This window comes from Benincasa hispida, chromosome 1 (assembly GCF_027475165.1).
Source record: "Benincasa hispida cultivar pf3 chromosome 1, pf3_genome.v1.1, whole genome shotgun sequence".
NCBI lineage: Eukaryota > Viridiplantae > Streptophyta > Magnoliopsida > Cucurbitales > Cucurbitaceae > Benincasa > Benincasa hispida.
Window position 1 is genome coordinate 64,119,452 of NC_143478.1, and position 22,944 is coordinate 64,142,395.

The window sequence follows — 22,944 nt, forward strand, 5'->3', positions numbered from 1 at the left end:
CACACTCAAGAAAAAGAAGTATATCCTTGAGTAAGAAAGAGGACCACACAACTAAATCATGTGAGGTCATTTTATAGGGCAAACATTTAGAAGCCATCATTTTGGTAGGGTAGGATGACTTGGCTGATATGACTCAAATATTTAATGTGGCTAAGTTTTCTTGCTATTTCATTGGTATATCTATAACTCACTTATTTTAGTACTTTATTTTACCTAGAGACTATTTATGAAACTTTTTTCAAAGGATAGAAACTAAGGTCACCTTTACCAATTCATAATGAAAATTGGTGTAGTTGTAATCGAATTCCACCGACAGATCAATCATAAATGTAATTTAGATTGCTTTTGATCGAAATTAAGAATTTTGTCAAATTACCATTACTGTTATAGTTACAACAATAACAGTAAATGTGTCAAAATTCATTGATTTTTCTCTAAAATAGTAACAATAATGGTAACCATAGTCATAACCATAACAGTGATGGTAACGATACGACGTAAATTTCGGATGCAATTGAATTGATAACCTCACACTTGTCATTTAGATTTCATTACTTGATTTCAGATTTTCAACTGGACACATCAGTCAGTACGGATGTGGAACATCGGTAAACACTAACAAACATAAAAAAAAATAGTTTCCAGTTTCTTTAAATTAGCTTCATTTATTGCGATACACCTTCGGTAGATGATAAGGATTGAATTCTAATATTTTGTTTTCTTCAGATCATAAAGGGAAGAGATAATGAATTGGGGGTAAAAGAATGTGCTAGAAATATTTTTGACCTCTTGTTATGGCCTACATAGGGGAATATGGGGGGGGGGGGGGGGGGGGGGGGGGGTGAAAATTGCCAAGCAATGGAACAGCAAAGACTTTGGCATTTCCATGTTGGGTAACTAGAAAAGAAAGGTGGGGGTATAGTGGTACAAAAGGCTGCCATGCCACCCACTTAAACTAAACCCACCCACACACCCAAAACCCAAAGCCCCTATCAGATAAATAAAATAATGAAGTGGGCTTGGATCCCAACACCTGAGACTGAGGGGTGGGAGAGATGGAAAAAGCTCCAATTTTCTTTTTCTTTTTTCAATTTGGAAGAGTTGTAAAATGTAGGCTCTTGATTTGGACAAACAAGTCCCACATCCCATTTGGTTTTGTTGTTGTCCAATTGGGTGGTATTCTATTGTATTGTATTATTATATCATAAATATATCTCATAATTCTATATATTTTGGCCTCAATCCCACCACTCATTTGAAAGCTAATTGGCCAAGTTTTGGGCCCTTTTAGGGGACTTAAATTAGCTTTGAACTTTTTTTTATTAAGCTTATTAAGAAATGGTTTAAATAATTAAAACAAGAAAAACGCCAAAAATTCATATAGCTCATGGCGTGGCTCGAGATGAGGTGTAAGTAAGTAAGCAACACAGCAACTTCCACTGTTGTTGCTTTTCGGACATTTCAACAAACAGTTTCTGTCCCAACATTTTACTTCCCTTTTTCTCTTTCTCTTTTCTTTTTTAGTTTGTTTTCACCCTCCACGTATCGACACTAAGTTGCTCGTTTCATAATTATTTTTTCCTTCTTTTTTTCCCCCTCTTCTTCCTAATTTTATATTTCTTCTTTAACCTTTTTCTTACTATATATATGATTTTCACTAACATTTCAATTCTCAATCAAATTTTCAAAATAAAATCATTTTTACTTCTTTTGATAAACACCTCTTTTTGTTATTCAACATTTGTTGGTGGTTTAGTACCACTATCATATTCCAATTTCTAGTGACGGTAGGAATCATCATCATAAGTGAAATTTACGTAAGAATGCAAAAATTCCGTCAAAAGAGATTTGTTTTTCCAAACCGACATCTATCCATCGTCATCTTTGATTAAACACAAATTTGTTGAAGTGGTTTTATTTTTATTCTTTTCAAATCTTGACTTGCAATCTTGAAAATATTTTTAGAAAGAGTAGATAATAGAACGAAGAATTTCATCAAGTGAAAAAGGTGTGTTTATAAATTTAATTTTCAAATTTCAAAAACCAAAAAATTCAAATGATCGGGTGGCCATGAAATTAGTTGACCTTAGTTTCTAACTTTCTTTTTTTTCAAGTTTTGATTGTGTTCTTAGTCCTCTGGTAGTACTTGTTATCCATTTTGTTCAACATCTTGAAAATCGACCTCATTTGTTGTATTAAATAATAATGAACTCACCAAAACGAGTATAGCTTAATTGGCAAGTGGTGTGTCTTAGCAGTCAAGAGAAGTCTTTTAGTCACTATCACATTTTATATATCAGTTGAATTATATTCGTTTTAACAAAATTTATATTCTTTTCCTAACGTCAAATCAGATTATTGTAAAGTATATAAACAGCTCTAATTGTACACATTTGGATTGAATCCTATCCATTTATTTTTCAAAGAAGAAAAAAAAAAGTCCAATCCATTTATCTGAAGAATGAAAAGTGGGTGTTAGTACATGTAATTATGGGGGACAGATGGAGGTGGAAATGTATGGTCCTTCCATTCTCTTTTCTTCAAAATGTTACATTGTAAAAGCTGAAATATAGTACACATTTGAGCTAGCAAACCCTCTCTCCTTTATAACTTAATTATTGTTTAAGATAATTTTAAAATAATGTAGTAACATATAATATAAAATAAAAAACAGGTCAGGGCACATCTCTCATATATCATGTTACTTTTGGTCATAGTAAAAATTGGCTAAAAATAAAACTCTCTAAAAATATGCCCACATTATTTTATAAAGTACATAGTTTTCATCCTTGTTGAATGTTCCCCATTGAAAAGAACATAGGCCTAAACTAAATATTTCATGATATAAAATGGGTCTTCATATGGTATTTAACATAAGCCATCGATAGTAAAGAAAGGATAAAACAATGAATAGAAGTAAGTTTTACGATCAAAGTTCTTGAAACAAAGAATTAAGTTCTTCATTCTTAGATTCCAATACTCTTATAAAATAGATGCTTTTGGCACCTTCACTCCATAGGTTGAAAAATTGAAGAAGGTTCCTTTGGCTAACTAAAAAAAGCAAAATATAAAGACTTAAACTAATTCATTATCGTCTATTCGTACAAACCCATTTGACAAGGATTTAGATAACGACCTTCTAAAACTCCAAACTACTACATTATTGATCATTGAAAAATGGCAAAAAAAAAAAAAAAAAAAAAACCTTAATTAATATATGTAATAAAGAGAAAAAAATTGAAAAGTTTAAAATTAAATTAGAATTAAATAAAAATAAAAATAATAATCTGATGTAGGGTAAAAAAGAAACATTTTTTTTTTTTTTTTTTTTAATTTGATTACATGTGAGTTGGGGATAATGACTTTGTAATGCTTTTAATGAACAAAGGCTGAATTTTTCCAAAGGGGAAAAATTGGTCATCTCCATTAGGCATATACATGCATATATGTTCCAACTAATGCCTTTTATTCTAGGTTTGTGTTTTCTACCAAACTCATGCATTGAAAAAAGTTAAAGCAAGTGAGCCCTCGACTGACATATGAATATGAATATATATTAGTGATTAAGAAATCTGTTGTTCAAATCTTTCTTATCTTTATTATGCTATTAAAGGGATAATTACAACTATAATAATCAAGTCCAAAATATTTATAAATATAGCACAATATAAAAGAATTTGCAGATATAGTAAAATTTAAAATTTTCCTTAGAAGTTTATTAGTTGATAGACCATATTACTAGTAGGGGACTATCAACGATAGAATCAATCACTGATAGATTTTGTTATATTTGCAATTCTTTAAAAATGTTGCTATATACTTAATTATTATTGCTAAAAGTGCTACTCAATGCAATTACCCAAAAAGAATGTATTTGAGCCACCAACTTAAATTTGGTGGAGTGGGCTATACAACTCACTCCTTGTTTGGGGCTTCAATTATAATAGTTGGTATTTTCAATTATTATAACCTACAATTAAATGCAGTATTACTATTTCAAATCTCTATTTATTATAATATTTACTATTTTCTACGCATCATTTATTTCACTCTTTATCACAATATTTATTATTTTCTATTTAGATTAAAATAGTTTAGACGGATTATTATAAATTGTGGCCAAAACATCTGTATAGTGTTTGGTAAAATTAGTGGATGAATTTACATATAAAAGCAATTAATTTCTATGAATGACTCTTGTTTCCTTTTTGTTGGCCTTTTTTGAAAATGGATATTAACAAAAACAATGGGACTCCCAATTTTGGGAGCAACCACCACGTGGCATTGATATTGACCAACTTTCATGGGGAGATTCATAGCATTGGGGTAACTCTAGCTTTCAAAAAGCACTTCCACTTTCTTTCATGTCTTTCAGGAATCATCTCATCTCATCTTATAAAGAAATTAGAAAAAAGTAAAAGGTAACCTCAAATTTCAACCAACATCAAAATAAATTTTGATACAAAGAGAACTCCTTTTCTTAAAAGAGGGTTTTTATAATTGGAAGTAGTGGAGTAGAGGAAGATAAAAATATTTATGTTAAATTTACTTAACTAGGTTATTGATTGATGTCTTAACTGTTAAGAGTTATCATTTTGGTAAAAATAAAAAATAAAAAAAATACATAAATAAAAAAGAAGCTAAGTCTTTCATTATTTTTAGAGTTGGTGCAATGAACAATGACGAGTTTTAGGGATAGAATGATATGTTATCCTTTTTATTTCAATATAAGGTAATTACACCCAAGATATTGAAAAAAAAATCTCGAAATTGAAAGATTGATATCCTACTTGATAACTATTTTGTTTCTTTATTTTTATACTTTTATTATTCACATTCTACTTGTGTTTTTAAAAACCAAATAAACTCCCTTTAAACAAAGTTCTCAAAGACTCGTATGTATTATTCTTAAAATATAATTAACAATTCATAACAAAGAACTTACAAAGAAATAAACATAACTTAAAAGAAATGAAATACGAAGAACAAAATGATTATCGAAGGAGCTCCTTTAGTGATGATTAGAGAATCATATTCATTCTAAAAACTAAATGGGATTATATGTTTAATGTTTCATCCATGATAAAAGATACAATTAAGATTAATACATAACATAAAAGAGATTAAAGAAAGAAGAATAGGCAAAGAATTGTGTGTTTGGAGAAGGTGACAAAGCATTCCAATGGTGGGTTGAGAGAGAGAAGGAGAGGTGACTTTGATTAGAAAGAGAGAGAGAGAAGGGATAAAGGAAAAAAGGCTGTGGGATAGAGACAGCTTCCACGTAAAAGGAAGAGCACATGGGGAGCAAAACTCAAACTAAAAGCCAAACCAACCTCTCACTATAAAATTAAATCTTTTCTTTATATTATATTTAATAATATTACAAATACAAAACATAAAAACTATACAATATAATAATGCACCCGTGTCACTACCCCAATGCTCACCAATTCTTCTGGACCACTCCATTTTATCCATTCCCATCATCAATCTCTTTCATCCGTCTAGATTAAATTATAAGTTTAGTCTTCAAACTTTAAAATACTATATTTGTATATAGTATTCAATTTTATATTTTATAAATTTGATATCGACATGAGAGATAAATCAATATTTCTAAAATGATATTGATGAAATTACTAATTTATAATAAACATTTTATTTTATTGATATTTTTATTAATATTTTCATAAAATTAAGACCATGACATTTTCGTTGACATTAACTTTTTAAACCTTGTATGTATCTAATATGTCTCTAAATTTTAAATAACCATTGGTATCAATTACATCTCTCAACTTTTGAAAGTATATCTAATACGTCATGGACAATCAGGAGATCAAATCTATAGACATTTTATGGAAAGAAAAGTGTATGTCCTATTAGATACAATTTTCTCCGTGTTTAAGGATTAAACTTATAATATATGTGTATATGCGAGATGAGGGATTTAACTTTCGACTTTTAAGAAGGAAGGTTATGTGAATTACCATTAAGCTAAACTCACCTTGATATTTATCTTTATATTTATTTAAACATAAAGTCAATTTAAATGGATTCACTTACTCTAACTACCATTCTTTTCTCGATACGTTATCTTGAGATGTCATTTGTGCAAACATAATCCCTGTATTAAAGTGTACCTTAAAGAAACTATCCTCTCAAGATGACAACTTTTGTTAATATCTCAACTAACTATTACTAAACATATGAAGCAAATCAACTCTCTAAATAAAAGGCATGCACAAAAGAGAGTAACATAATCCTATCCTTCCTCTTAATCTTCTTTCATCTCTATAACTTACTACATTAATCCCACCTAACAACTTTTAATTTTGACTTTAAATTTTCAAATTTTCAAAAAAGTTAAAAGTTTAAACCTCATAGTAATAGCTTAACTAAGATGTTAAAAAAATTTACAATTTTTTGTTACCACAAAATTAGTTGATTATTTTTTTATATTCATAACTCCAATACAATATAATTGAAGATTTAAGGATTGTTTAAGTAGTTGTGTCCCATTATTTTTTATCTCATTTGTCTATTTAACGGCAGTCGTCATAAACAATGATTCCACCATAGTGTATCTTACGACTCGTTTGGATTAATTTAAAAAATAAATTTCTTTCAAAAATTTATTTTTATTTAAAGACTTTTTATTAGAATATTTAAAATATAGACATTTGACTTTCAAAATCTATTTTGAATGTTTATCAGACACTTGTATTTTTCTTTTAAAACGATTTATTTTTCAAATTAAACCCTTGAAAAAATATTCTAAATATACACATGAGGCTATCTCTCTCCTTTTTGTCACGTCATTGTCAATTAACAACCTATCTTTACCACTATTATTTTTACCTCTTACTTTATTATATAACTTATACATTATATAATATTATGTCTTGCTTGAGCTGTTGCTTTCTCTTCCACTCTCCACCAACCTTATTTTACCCCATTTCTCTTTCATCTATTTTCTTTAGTAATCTTCTCTCTAATGTATAGTTTGAAAAATTAGAAGAAAATAATACAACTAGAAAATACAAAATTTTACGTGAAAAACTTTAAAATCAAGAAAAACTACAATCCAATATAAAAAAAAAAACTATAATCCATTATAAAAAAAAAAAAAAAAAAAAAAAAAATTGCACTATGTGAAAAACTATTATATAATCATACAAAAATCTTTTATAATTTTAATTACAAGAGCACTATTTAAAGTTTTTGTTCCATTGACATTATTTTTCCACTCTTAAATTACAGAGTACAAAAAAAGAACATGGAGTTTTATACAATTGAATTTAAATTGTTTCTAACTGAGACTATTTGAAAGTCATAGGGTTCTTATAATTTTTGGAGCTCATCACTTTCTTTAATCTTTTTGGACTGAGATTGTGGTAAGTGGAATTTGTTGCCTACTTCAAGACCAAATAATTTAACTGTTTCTATCTAATTTTGTAGTATTGATAGCATGCGTCAAATTTAGAGAACATTTGAATTTCTCTATTAAACTGCTTATAGTCCCAAGGTAATCGAAGGGGGTTTTTAAGATTGATTAATCGATTACAAGTAAAATTAAATTACATAAAAGTAAGAGAGCAATTTGAAAGTTGCGATAATCTTTGAAAAAGACCTAGCTTTGGTTATTGTAGAACTTTCCTATTCTGTATACTCGATCATCGGACTGTCATAACATGCTTTAATTATTTGTTTATACTTAACCAAATTAATTAGAAAAGATAATTAATCATTCTAATTAACTAATTAGTCCATAGTGAATTGATGAAAAGCATGAAAATTCAAGTTGTCCTAATCACATTGAGATCTAAGGAAAAGTTAAGTTGATTATCCAATTTTCAAGTGCCTAATTAAACATTTGATCGATTCAATCCTAGATTGACTAGAGCAATGCTTATTGCTATCGATTCACAAGCTAACCTAACCTATTGCCTTTTGTAAATTGACATACAATTATATATCACGTATTATATATTAATCTAAAATGGTAGTCAAACAATCCATAATGGTCTGACAATATGATCTTACTCTATGGAATAAAAATTGAAATCAACAGTTACAAATAAATCTGATTCAAATACTCCCAAGTTACATAAATAGGGAGAAAATCCTAAAACCCAAGCTAGAACAAGATATCTTATCCCATCGTCTTCATAATAATGGAGATCGAGGAATCGTTTGAGTACAACCAAGAATCAAGAAACAGAAGAAAATAGAGAGAAAGTCTGTGAAAATTTGGTTTGGATCGAAGATAAAAATCCTAGGAGGCTAGAAAATAGAAATCGGGTTGGTGCCGCGGCTCTAGGATGTAGTGTTGCGATGCTAACAGACGTTTGCACGCGTGATAACTTCATATTGCAGTGGCGTTGTGCGTTTTGCATAGAAACAGGGCATTTTGCCTTAAGGCGCCAAGAGTTGCGCTGCTACGCCAACATGTAGGGGCAAATTCGTCATTTTAACTTTTTCTTTCTTAGTTGATGCAATTAAGTTCGTTTTAGTCCGTTTTGACTTCATTTCATCATTAGGTACTCGAAACCTATAAAATCACAAAATAAACAGATAAAATTTAGAAACATGCTTGAATTGAGTTGAGTAAAAGATAACATTTGACTAGAAGATTAAAAGTTAGAGTCGTTCAACTTCCCACATTATTTTGAACCAACTAGTTGGTTTAAAATATCTGTTTTAGCTAGATTTTGAAAATTTCAAACCTTCAAAATGGTAAATTTCTAAAACACAATTATTAACCGTCTTTTCTTTTTCTTTTTCTTTTTCTTTTTCCTTCCCATGGCAAGATGATGGGTAACATTTGAATGGTTGGGGAAGTCAAAAAGCAATTGTACTCTTTGTCCATACACTTTCATATTTATATACATATAGGGAGACGAGGCATCCTTTCAATTTTGGGACGAGCTGTTTCCCTTATTCAAAAATCAACCATTCACTTTCTACTTTTCCTCCTTAATTTATCCATTAACTTTCCTTTTTTTTTTTTTTTTTTTTTCTTTTAAACCCCAAAATAGTTACTATATTTTACATCGTTGTTTTCAAATTTTGGATTAAATTTATCTATCTCACTAATTTGTATCCAATATCAAAATTTCGATAACTTGATGGAGATTATAGAAAAATTCTTAGATATATCATGGAAAGTTGTTCATTTCTTAAAATTTCTTAATAAAAGTTTAAATTATTTTAAGCATATATATTATTAACATGTACATTAAACCCAAGAAAAAATAGTAAGATAGTGTGTATGTCAAGAAATGAATTTTTTTGATTAATTATTAATTAATTAAGAGAGATACTAGTACAAATAAATACATCACTTAACCATCATATAAGATATTTTTTTTGGTGGTAGAAAATCATTAATACGTTATTGGTAAATGTATAAGAAACATAATGAAGAAGAGGTTGAGACAATTTTGTTTTAATCAACTTTTTTTTTTGTATAGATTAATTTGTGATAATAAATTTCTTAGTCTAACCAAAGAATTTAGACTCCACAAAACTTTTTAGTGGAGAAGAAATCACGCGTCGGTAGTATGAGAGAAAAAAGCTACAAAGTATCATAAAATATCATGAATATTACAACAATCAACTATCGACAAAAACATATTAATAAAATATTAAAAAATATCGATTTTTTCACTGCCACGAATTCTAGAAAAATGACTCCAACTCTTACATCATTATCAAATCTCATCATCGATATTTTAGTCAATAACAACGATATTTTCATCCTTAGTTCATATGATCTATTTTTATCTTTCTCGAAGAAAGATGGTTGATATTATTATATTCATGTTGGGCGTTAATCAAACCGTAAAACCGTGCCATGTTTCATTAGTATAATAAAATAAAATAGAGCAGTTAAAATGACAATAGGGCCGACTTCTTTTAACTCTAGTTTAATTAAATTCAGCAAAATTGGACCTTTAGTGGAAAGATAACCATGCATAATTCAAAGTTAACCAATGAACATGGTTAACTCTCCTTCATGTAGGGGTAACAAAAGGATAAGACCAATGAGGTAGCACCAAAGAGAGAGAGAAAAAAGGCATTAAATTAAGTAATGAATCTCAATTAACAATGAGATTATTAAAATGAAACAAAAAAGAAAAGAAATGAAAAGGTGATTGGGCGCATGAATGAGATTCCCTCCTTTGCAAGCTTTTGTTATAAAAGTAATTAACACAATTAATTAATTTGTAATATAAAATGTTGCTTTGACTTTAAAAGAAAATAAAAAATAAATATAGAAAGATAATTAAATTAGGTTTATTGTTAATTGAAAGATTATAAACTAATGGGTGTCATGTTTATACCGACAAAGGCAGGCCTTGTTTCCCCATCTTCCAACTTCACAACTTGCTATAAAGTTATTGGTTACAATTATGATTGATCATATCTTTTAATTATTTTAATTAACCTGCCAAATCAGAGATTCCCTTTGATTGATTTCAAGCACTAATTTCAATTAACCAAATCTTTCAATAAATATATTAACTATTTTTATTGGTTTCCCTACTTTCCTAGGGCTTTGTTTTTTTTTTTTTTTGGGGAAAAAATTATAAAAAGAAAAAGCTAATTATGTTTGAGAGTGTTCATAGTGGGGAGGTTGCTTTTGTTTTTCTCGAAAAGAAGTCTTTTCTTTTGCTAAATGTTTTAATGTTTGTTTATTTATTTATAAAGATATTTAAAAAGTTCAAATTAAAAAAATAATTTTCTTCTTAATTAAAGATCAAAACCTGCCAATACAATCAGGTTACCCTCGGAGTACTCGATGCTTGAACTTTAAGGTAACTATTTAGACCTTTAAGAGATATGTATGTTGTGAGTTATTAGATGCATGCCATTCATTTTCCATTTGTCGTTGTCCGGTCTTACGACGATATTAAAATCATGAGACAATTAAAGAAAGTGAGAAAATGTAAACGATAAAAAAAATTGACACAAAAATTTACGTGGTTGGCTAACAATGTGTGAGTTATATCCAAGAGTAGAATGAGAGAGCAACTTTTATTAGTAGAGAGAAATATCATATAATACAAATTACACAAGCACCAGTAAGATTAGAAGGTTTATGTTTAGTACATCCCTTTAAACCTTAGGACAAACCAGTATCATTTAAATGTCATATAACATATTCAAAGTATTCTAACAAGTTTCTAGCATACTATATCATCTAAATGCAACTTCAATTTGCTCTCACGAGAGCCACTCTTTAGAATTATTACTTATTGATTAGGTTGATACTATACATCCATACGTCTTTATCTTTATGATCTTCTTTATTTATTTTTATTAAGTAAAGGCCAATAAACCTTAGAATTGATATATTTTTTCAAACATGTGTACAAAAGGTGCAAACAAATTTTCAACAACTATAAAATTGTATAAAAATTAATAGTAGATATCCTTTGGAAACTTTAGTCCACTTAGAGACCTGAAAAATAAACCATCACAATAATTTAGACACTTTTAATCAAAATATTTATATGTGGTACCTCTCCAAAACTTTTGATTTCATTCTTTACCACTGAGCTATTATTGGAATTGGTTTGTTTATTGAATATAAATGGCTGCTCTATCATTTTCTCAATGGAAAAAACTAAGGGGCAGTTATGATAAAACCTTTAAAATGGTCTTTTTCTTATTTTATATTTATATATTATCTAACACAAAACTGTCTTCACCTCTGACTAAGCAATGGTTTGTTTAAGCTTAGTAATATGATTTATTTTTAGATTTAGATACTACTGTAATTGTTTTAAATGCTAAAACTGTTGAAAATATTTTTTAATATAATAAAATGTCATTCTTTATCAGTGATGGACCGCGATAGACCACGATAGACATCTATCACTAACTGATAGATGTCGATAGACCACGGTCGACCGTAATAGATGTCTATTGCAGTCTATCACTTATAAATAATGACATTTTCTTATATTTGTAAATAAGTTGATTCATTTTCATTTATTTGAAAACAACCCTACTACTCAATCTTTTGGTATTTTTAGCTTTAATTTATTTTAGCCTCTATATATTATTTAAAATGTTAATTTTTTTTCTTTATATTTTCAATTTTGATTCATTTTGACCGTTAAAAATACAAGGATCTAAATAATATTTTTAAACTATAATATATAAATCTTAATTATTTTGAACAGATGAAAATGATTAACAAAACCTACTCATTTATTAAATATAATAGTAAATAATTTAACCAATAGAAAAAATAGATCATGAGGATACACAGGTTCTATTCTTTTTATAAAGTACACCCTATAATTTATTATAATGAAGAGATTTACCTTTGTCTAGTTGGAGATCTTGGCCAAAAAGGGATACACAAATGCAGTAACATACTTTGCAAGTATCCAAATGATTAAGAATTTTCAGGTTGTATATTTCCTTTTTCTAAAATAATGATGAATAGATCCAAGTTGTATTTTCTATTTTAGTTTAATTTGCTTAATTGAAATTCTTTTCTTTTGAGACATATACGAGAGTATGTTTGATAGAAAATATGAAAATAAAAATTTATAAATAAAAAATTCAATAAAAACAAAGTTGTATTTCATGTTTATAGATGCGTGTTTGGTAGCAAACTCAAAAATTGAATTTTAATTTAAACTATTATTTAAAATGTATTTGATGTTATATATGATAGAGTTGACAATTAACATGCGGAAACAATCAGGATCTTTAAGCACTCTAATTAAATTAATTAGAGCAAACAAGCATGCAAAGTCAAAAACCTAACTAAAGGGTTTCAGAATTTTTACCTTTAAAGAAGTCTCCAAATTAGCAACTCCTCAGCTTGAATCTCATTTCCTTTTGACTTGAAGACCTTTTTTGATTACCTTCCTCGCGAATGTATAAGATCGAATCCCCATAATTTTTTTATACTTGCATATAAGATTAATTTGTGGCATTCCAAAGACTTCATACGCTTTATTTATTTCAAAAAATTCACAACCAAATATGTATGTGATATCCGTGATTCCTCTCGATCTTTAATTCAATACCCCGAGAAGTAGAGAAAGAATTACAATGTCCATTCCACATAAAATTGTGAAAGAATTTGTTTTGTAATTTCTTCCATAAGGATCATGAAAATACCGATTTGTATGATCTGTAGTAAAGAAAGAAATTTCATAGAAGTAGTACGCAATTTTCGAAATTTTCACACATTTTTTTTACGAACAAGAGAGTAAATCTATTTATTCTTGGTTCTAAGACGAATAGTTCTAACACATAAGATCTTTTTTACTATCTTCTAAACTCTTAGATTGGATTATAAGATCTAAAATGAGAAGGAAATTAAGGGAATTTTTGAGATAAAAACTATCTTTTGTGTCATAATTAAAGATGAAGAACCCTTCATCTCAATTGTCACTTGCATGAATATAAAAGTCAGCTGAAGAGCATCCTTTTGTTAAGTAAACACGTGCAAAAACAGATTTTTTGGGAGATTGACACGAAGGCCCACTATAATAAGTGGAAATAGTGGTGTTTAGAGTTGGAAAAAACTATAATAAGTGTTTCTTTTTTCAATTTAAAATGATTTTTAACAAAATCATTTTAAAATGAATTTATTTTTTCAAAATCAATTCACTTAATTAATTTGAAACAAATTAATTAATTTCAAACAAAATCAATTCTAATAATTAATTAAATAATTTTAATTAATTAAATTAATCTAATATCAAATATTAAATTATTTACACACCAATTATTAACATGAATCCCTATTCATATTTTTTAATATTTAAATCATATTTGAATATTTTTCAACCCTCCAATTTCGTTTAATTCGATAATTAAATGTTTAATTATATCGTATATAATTAATAATTTTCTTAATTCGATTTTGAATGTTTCAAATTTTCTCATCACATTATTCTAAGGTTTAGTCCGTTTATAAGCTAGTAGGGAGACATAATAGACTTACAAATCATGAGCTTCAATGATCCAAGATTAATTGGCTATAAACTCTTTTAATCGAATTAACCAATATTCATTAACTACCGGGTCACTCCACTAAAGTCTAGTAGCTGCACTCTCCTCATTGTAGATATATTTCTGACCAATTGATTTAACCATGATCAGTAAATCAATCATTCACAGATTGTTCATATTTACAATTGCGTCAAAATTACCGTTTTACCCCTGTAATACATTTTGCTCTTTAAGTCTCCATTAATCCACTAATGAACAATTGGTTTACGGTCCTACCAATAAATCAAACCGAGTCCCTCCCAGTCATAGATGTGGGACCCCTTGTCTAAGACTAGGAGTCACTACTTAAGGGAACAACCTATCTGCTAACCTTAAAATCGAGTATGAGTGAATTTCATCATGCAGGCTTATGTCCCCAACTATTTACCCGGTCTTACCCCTATAATGGGAGGCTTATTGAGCAGCGATGTTGAATCACTCTCACTCATGCAGATTAAATGATAATCCCGAATAAACAAAAGCTCATAGTTAGCTCAAGATTGAGATCGAGTTACCTTAGATCATTGAATTGAAATAGTCAGTTTGAACAGTAAACGATGTTATAAAAAAAAAAAGTGACTATTTCGTGGTCTGGTCTTATGTAAACATCTTTTGCTTAGGATGCCCCACTTGCACGTCTCTACATGAACGATTTGGGGATCACATCGTTTGTATCAAATACAAAATAGGTCACATCCATAGTGGCCTCAAGATAAGGTACCCAACCCTATTCTATACTTATAGACCGTTTTTGGCTATATACTCAAACCGACTTTTATGTCTCTACATAAAGTCCAAGTATTCATGTTATAACCAAGTGTTTATTAGTTTATTGGGTTTAGGCTTATTACAAGTGCAATTTACACGTTCAATAATAACTTTATTGAATAAACCTTAATAACAACTTTATTGCAAATATAATATGTTTAAAGATTACAAACGGCGAGTTTTAGGACATATAATTCAATATATATATATATATATATATATATAAAACATAAATCTAGTTGTAGTAACCCCTAAATATTAGTTGATAATAAATAATTATTAATTAATTTATTTATGAACATCTTTGATATTAAAGAAAATTTGTATAATTATTGTTTTGTAAATATTTTATAATTTATAATATAAGCATAGTACCTGGTTTATTTTTTTTAAAAATGAATTGAGTTTATAACATGACATACTTTATTGCTAAACATTTTTATTTTTATTTAATATAATAATTCTACATTTTAAATTTTAAAATTCAAAATATGGATACAATGAAAACATAATCCTATTGTTTTCAGAATACTATTTGGATTATAGAATTTGAAAAAAAAAATTCAGTTACTAAATTTGGATTATCGGCTGAACATACATTTGTTGAACTCATTGAATTTGAAAACATAAAATAGAATCTAGATTATCAATCGAAGAGATGCTAAACATTTGATATTCTTTTGTACCTTTTCTATATTAAATATTGCAATGGGGTACTGCATCATATCATACATAAAAAATGTACTATATTTATATATTTTATTGTGAAAAATGAAAGTTTATAATGAAATAACTTTGAAAGTATATAAAAAAAAGATAATATATAGATTAAAAATAAAGGAATCATTAAATAATATTTTGGTACAATAATAGGTTCCAAAACAGATAGAAATGACCCCAATAGTATGTTTATGTGGGTTTGTGAGAAATAGTGGTGTGTGTCCACTTGTTTTTTCATATCTCCAAATTGAAACATGGATTAGGGACATTTTTTGCTTTGAAATGGGAAAATGTGAAGAAGTTGTCTTCAATTGTCATCATCTAAGATTCCTATTTCTTCCACAACACAAATTTGCTTATGTTGTTTTTGTCACACATACACATCCCCTCTATTGTTTCTCTCTTTTTTTCATGCCTATATAAATATTCATTCAAAAAGGTTCTAATTTATAAATGGTTTAAATACTATTTTGGTTTTTTTATTCATTTTCGTCTTTTGTACTTTCAATTTTGTTCCGTTTTGGTCTTTGAACTTTAAAAATGGTGACCATTTTTATTCTTTAAAAGTGAAAATGAAGGGACCAAAACGACAACTCTTTAATAGTATAAGAGCTAAAATTAACATTTTTAAAATATAGGAAACAAAATGAACTAAAGTTGAAAATATAGGAATAAAAAATGAACATTTTGAAAGTATAAGGCCAAAAATGAATCATACAAAATATTGACTAAAGTAATATTTAAACCTCTATAAATTTAACTAACTTTTTTTCTGATTTTAAACAAGAATATAAATTTAATATAATAATTAAAAAATATATATGAGAGAGAAATTAAGTAAGCTTATTCACTTTCACATTTTGTGAGAGTTGGTTTTAATTTTTATACCTGAAAGTTTAGGGTGTAATTTCTTCGATTTTAAAAGTTTGAGGATTTAAAGTTCAGGGGTGTAATATTACAACCAACCTATTCAAAAAATCATACTTTATTGATATAAAAGTAACTTAACTTTAGAAATTATATAAAAAAGAGTAGTAATTTGTAGCGTACAAAAATTGAAGATTACGTGCGTGCATATGTAAAGGTTTGTTAGGGGAGGAGATAAATGTTTATGAAATCTATAATAAAATAATGGATAATTAAGTAAATGAAAATTACATGATTTTTTAAAAGCTAATTTTATCTAAAATTAGCATTCACATCCTTCAAAAACAATCCCAAACAAGACCTTAGAAAGATACCTTTGAACCAAATTTTTGTAACACCTACAACTTAATCCGACCTAAATTAACTTATAACTTAACATTTAGGTCTCATTTGGTAATTATTTTTATTTTTTAAAATTAAGTATACGGACACTTCTTTTACCTCCAAATTTCTTCATTTGTTATCTACCTTTTACCAGTGGTTTAAAAAATTAAGCCAAATTTTAAGATCTAAAAAAAATTAACTTTCAAAAAGTTGTTTTTGTTTTTGGAATTTGACCAAAAATTCAACAATTGTACTTAAGAAAAATGCAAATCATTGTAAGTTTAATTTTTACAAACAAAAATTAAAAAAATTTAATAGTTATCAAACGGGTCTTAACTATTAGTTATACTTTTTGAGTGTGTCGGTTTTCCTTTTTAAAAAAAGTATGCGTTGTGATTTGTAAATTGTAATATTGAAAATAAGAAATAAATATCTCAAAAATCTTCCAATCCTGAAGCTTGTTCCATTCCAATAATCCAATGAGGAAATCAAGAAAAAAGATTTTTTTTCTTGTTTCCTTTTTTATATTAAACAAAACCAATGTTAATATAAATATAAGATTTACGGAATTGTATTTAATCCATTTTAGCCTTGAATTACGCCTTGATTTGGTGCTTAATCTAGGTGGGGTTGTGACCAATTTCCAGCTCTAACTTCAAGGATAACTGTACTATTCAAACCTCTATATTATTCAATACTTTTTAATTCTTTAAATTCTTTCTTAGTTATTAATAAAATATATTACATTACATGCTGACGTATTGCATGATTTATGACTCCAAATTCATTACATTATTTAATTCCGAATTAGATAAAGATTATTTGATGAGAGCACGTGACATGAGAGAGAGAAAAAAATGACCTGTCTAAGAGAGAGAGAAAGAAAGAGATGAACCTAACCTTTTTTTTTAAAAAATAAAAATAAAAAAATAAAAAGAAAAAAAAAAACCACTCTTTTATTTTTTCTTCTAGAACGTGGAGCCTCTTGTTTCAAAGATTAGCACAGAAATACCGATGTATCCTTTTAATCTTCAGAGTTGTATCAATTTAAATCGTAATTAAACTATATTAATTTATATCTTTAAAGTTAAGTTTGAAAAAACATCATGCGAGAGATTATAATTTCATCGGTTGAACTTGTAATATTTTATAAGAAAATTAATGTAGAATTTTTTTTCTTAGTCTGACATTTAAAAGAAGGCTACACATGTATAAGAATATTTATGCATAAATGATTTTTAAAAGCAATCTTAATAAACGGTTTAAATTGTCTAACTTATAACAACTTGGGAGTTTAATTAATACAACTATAAGTCTTATGCAATGGTTTTCAAATAAATATAAAGGATGATTTAAATCGATACAATTACTAAAGTTTTGAGTTTAAATTGATATAATTACTAGTTCAAAGTTTTAATTAATATAACTTTCAAAGTTTGGCACTAAGCATCATGGATTGGATTAGTGGAAGCGGAAACATAAAAACAAGGCCAAAGGATTAAGAAGTCATTATATATTATATTATATTATATTATCGTAGAACATTATGTACGTTTGAGAGTATTCTAAATGTGAAAAGTATATTAATTTTAACCATTCTAAAATTACTCTCAAATATGTTTTTAACATTGTAGTAGGATGGTAAATTTAATTTACTTCTTCTACAAATTTGATGATATGAAAATTGTTTTCTTAGAGTCAAGTGCACTTGACAAATCAGTTTTGGAACTAAGATCACACAACACATGCAGTGCAAAATTAAAATGTCATAGTAAAGATTATTCATAATATATCCAATAGAATTATGAAAAAAATAATAAATAAAACAGTTAACTTAAAAGATGATTTTGGGCTGGACTTACCTTAGGGAACTTTTTTATACAATAATAATACAATAGGCTAAGATATAATGGACCTAAGTTTGATGATATACTTTGACCGTTCCACAAAAAGCAATAGCATGAAACTCAATGCTTGTGTTAAAAATCTCTTTTAGTCCATAAAATTTCATAAAATTAACAATTTAGTTCCTGAAATTTAGCTTGTAACGACGTGATTCTTATACTTCTAATTTTGTAACGATTTATTCCTTATATCTATGTAACAATTTAGTTTTTGTACTTTAAGATTTGTAACGATTTAGTTCTTATTATCGTAGAAATTAATGTTAAAATTTAATAAGATTTCTTGGATAAATAAATCGATAAACTAATAAGAGAATCAATATTTTTATAAATTCAAAGTCTACAAAATAAAACAATAAAAATTAACATCTAATTTTGATGATTTTTTTTTTTTTTTGTGAGGAACTAAATTGTTATAAATTTAAAAGTATAAGGACTAAATTGTTATATGCCAAAGTTCAAGTTGTTACAAAATTGAAAGTATAGGGACTGAGTAGTTACAAACGTAAGTTCAGAGATTAAATTGTTATTTTCACGAAAGTCTAGAGACTAAAAGTGATTTATAACCTTTAATTTACAATGAAAATCAATACATGAATAACTAATATGACTAAACAAAAAGAAAAACAAAAAACAAAAGCTCAAGGCTTGTGTTTTTAATTTAATGCACACTTAACACTTATAAATTTACAGTTTGAAGTTTCATTTTGCAGTTTTCTTTCCTTGAAGAATAAAATTGAAAGTCATTAATGAGGAGAGTTGTATTCAATAATTTTAATTGTTGCCTTAAAGAACAAAAGTTATAATGCAAAACTGCATATCAATCTCAACCATATATAAACTCTTCTCCAATTTTATTTTCAACCACTCTTTCCTTTCTCTTTGTATAATCTTAATAATTTTGAGGCTTTGGAGATCTTTTTTTTCTTTTGTTATTTTTACAAGTTCAAAGATACTCCTAACTAGATATATTATACATCAATATTAAGGTAATATTATATAATATATCATTTTTCTTTTTCATCTTGTCCTAACTGATAAATTATGGTAAATTTAATACTATATCAATGCTCTAACCATTAGAATTGTTGGACAAGAATTTTGGAATTTATAATGGAATACCACATATTCCTTTTGATTTTGCTAGTTGTTTTCATCCCAAGTATTTTGGGTCATAATGTTGCAAAAGGAAAAATTGTGGTTGATGAAACCACGAAAATAGCAGAAACTGATGAAAATTTCATTTGCTTCACTATGGACATTTGGCCTCATGATGAGTGTAGTCAACCCAACCTTTGTGTTTGGGATGATCATGCATCAATACTCAATGTGGTGAGATTATATAATAGTCCTGGACATTAAAAGAAATTAATTATGAAGAAAAGAAAGTAATTATAATTCATGTAGTATTTTATTAATCTTTTTTCTTTTAATTAGGATTTGTCTCTTCCTATACTTAACAAAGCTGTTCAAGGTTTGGCTCTTTGAAATACATAACTAAGCTAATTAATCTTTACTTGGGTTCAATTGATGCATAAAATTCTAACTTTATCTTATGCATGGTTTGTATGCGATATTAGCTTTCAAGTCATTAAGAATTAGAATAGGAGGTACCTTACAAGACAGGTTGATATATAATGTTGGAGAAGGTTTCAAAAGCCATTGTCAACCATTTCAAGCAGACAACGATTTACTATTTGACTTTTCAGAAGGATGTTTGTACATGGAAAGGTGGGATGATTTGAACAACTTTTTTAACAACACAGGGTATGTTTTTTTATTTTTTTATTTTTATTTATTTATTTTCTATATGTTTTCTTGCTTTTTGTATTTCTCTCCAATACTTAGGGTTTTTTTTTATAAAAAAAATAGGGCCATTATAACCTTTGGCTTAAATGCTCTCTTGGGTAAACACAACACAAAAGGAATGCAGTGGGAAGGAAATTGGAACTACAGCAATGCTGAGGCTCTTATTCAATATACAGTGGATAAGAATTATCAAATAAATTCATGGGAGTTTGGTAAGTTAAATAATACCAAATCTTTGTTGAGTTAAGTAACTATGAATGTTTAAGGGTGACACCAAAGGAATGACATCTTTGTTCACACCCTCCATTTAAATCTCAGCCCCACAATTTTTTTTATTTAATTTCGTGGGAACTGGGATCAAGGTAGAGATTTTTGGCTGGAATTATTCTCCACGAATTTTTTAAAAAATTAATTTAAGTAAATAGAAAAGCATTTTTTAAAATAAAAAAACAAAATATATGTTTAAATGGGCAATTTCTATTATAATTTTCAATTTAAGGAAAAAAGTCTTCATTATCCTAATTCAAAACAATACAATTAAATTGTTCAACCCTAATTTTTAAAAGTTTAAATTTCATTATTACAATGTATATTCTATTACAAAATATACCGTCTAAAATGGGGAGAGAAAAATCCTCCCTATTTTCTCTCTCTCATTTTCTATGTAAATGATGATTCCATGCTCCGACAAAATAAGTGGATTGTTTCTATAATTAACTATATTTAATGTTGATTATTGGGTGGACGTAATAGTATTGGTGCAAGTGTTAGTGCTTCACAATATGCAAAAGACCTAATGAAGCTTCGAGAAATTATAGATCGTTTGTACAATAATTCCCAACAAAAACCTTTAATGGTGGCACCTGGTGCTTTCTTTGATGACAAATGGTACCATGAACTTGTTAAAAAAAACTGGATTCAAATATTGTCAATGCTCTAACTCATCATATATACAACATGGGTACAGGTAATTATGTACATATATCAATTAATATTTTTTTACCATTTATATAAACTCAAAAGTAAATATTATTATAAACTAATAATTGACACTTTTAATTTTGGTATATATACATATATAGGTGATGACCCCAAGTTGATTTATAGGTTTGTTAATCCAACATACCTAAGTCAAGTATCAAACACATTTAAACAACTTGATAACATAATTCAAAAGCATGCACCTTGGGCTTCTGCTTGGGTTGGAGAAGCTGGTGGAGCCTATCATGGTGGCAGTCCTCATATTTCTGATGCATTTATCAATAGTTTTTGATAAAAATATATTTTAGTTTACATCTTTTTCTGTAGTATATTCCCCCTCCATTTAATTTAAATTTGAATTGAGTAATAGGTATCTAGATCAACTTGGGATGGCCTCTTTGTACAATACCAAAGTATATTGTAGGCAAACTTTGATTGGTGGATTTTATAGTGTCCTCAAAGCTAAAACTTATCTTCCTACACCAGATTACTATGGGTAAGATTATTAAATTTATAAAAGTCAAATGTGTACCAATTAGTCTAGACTCTTATATGGATATATATATATATATATATCTAAATTTCTTTCTTACTTGTTTTGGTATTTTATTTTTATTAAGGCACTTCTCTTCCACCGATTAATGGGCTCAAGAGTTCTCAAGGTTGATAATAATGTCTCATCTTATCTTCGCACCTATGCTCATTGCTCAAGAGGAAGAGTAAGAATCCACTTTTTAAAATTAGAGAAATTTAATAAATATGTGCAACAATTAAATTTGAATTGATTACCTATCATTTCCTTGTAGTCTGGTGTAACCTTGCTTTTCATCAATTTGAGTAATACAACTGAGTTCACAATCAAGATTGAAAGCCATATGAACCCGAGTTTACATAATAGCAATTCGAAAAGACCAAGTGACTCTAATTTGAAGTATAGTTCAAAGGTCAAAGATCCAAATCTACCAACACAAAATGGTTTACTTAGAAGCTCTACAGTGCTTTTAAATGAAAATCCATTAGAGCTTACAAAAGAGGGGGAATTGCCAAATTTTACACCTGTTTATAGTGAGAGTAATTCTTCTATAAATATTGCTGCTTGGTCCATTGCTTTCATTGTCATCCCTGACTTTGTAGCTGCAGGATGTTTGGATGCACCTTAATTTCATTTTTCAATCAATCCCTAATTATACATGTGTGCTTATAATTGATCTTATGTAAACCAACTAATATGTGAGAAAGAAAAAGTTGTTAATGTCTAAAATAAATAAAACTGCATATTCGCACTCCTTATCTTTTCAATGTTATTATTATTAATTAGCCTTAAAACCTATATATATGAAATTTAACAAAAATTAGAGTTTTCAAATTGAAAATATATGAGAAGTTCATCTTTTGGGAGGACAAAAAAGAGAAAATAATTGCATTATTTGACTTCTTTTTACTGTCAGATTTAGTTGTATTTTTTCAATAAAGCTTTATA

At 27.8% G+C, this 22,944-nt stretch overlaps 1 protein-coding gene across 1 annotated transcript; it reads left to right on the plus strand.

The window, feature by feature from the left end:
• The first annotated feature begins 22,105 nt into the window (after positions 1-22,105).
• LOC150038627 (heparanase-like protein 1) lies at positions 22,106-22,624 on the plus strand. Its single transcript, XM_090313891.1, has 2 exons — positions 22,106-22,183; positions 22,271-22,624. The coding sequence occupies exons 1-2, from the start codon at positions 22,106-22,108 to the stop codon at positions 22,622-22,624; spliced, it is 432 nt and encodes a 143-aa protein (XP_090170017.1).
• The last annotated feature ends 320 nt before the right edge of the window (positions 22,625-22,944 follow it).

Bases quoted from the DNA above. Each gene is read 5' to 3' on its own strand.
- LOC150038627 (XM_090313891.1), top strand. From the start codon at position 22,106: ATGGGCTCAAGAGTTCTCAAGGTTGATAATAATGTCTCATCTTATCTT. The intron at 22,184-22,270 runs GTAAGAATCCAC...ATTTCCTTGTAG, and splicing joins CTCATTGCTCAAGAGGAAGA to TCTGGTGTAACCTTGCTTTT.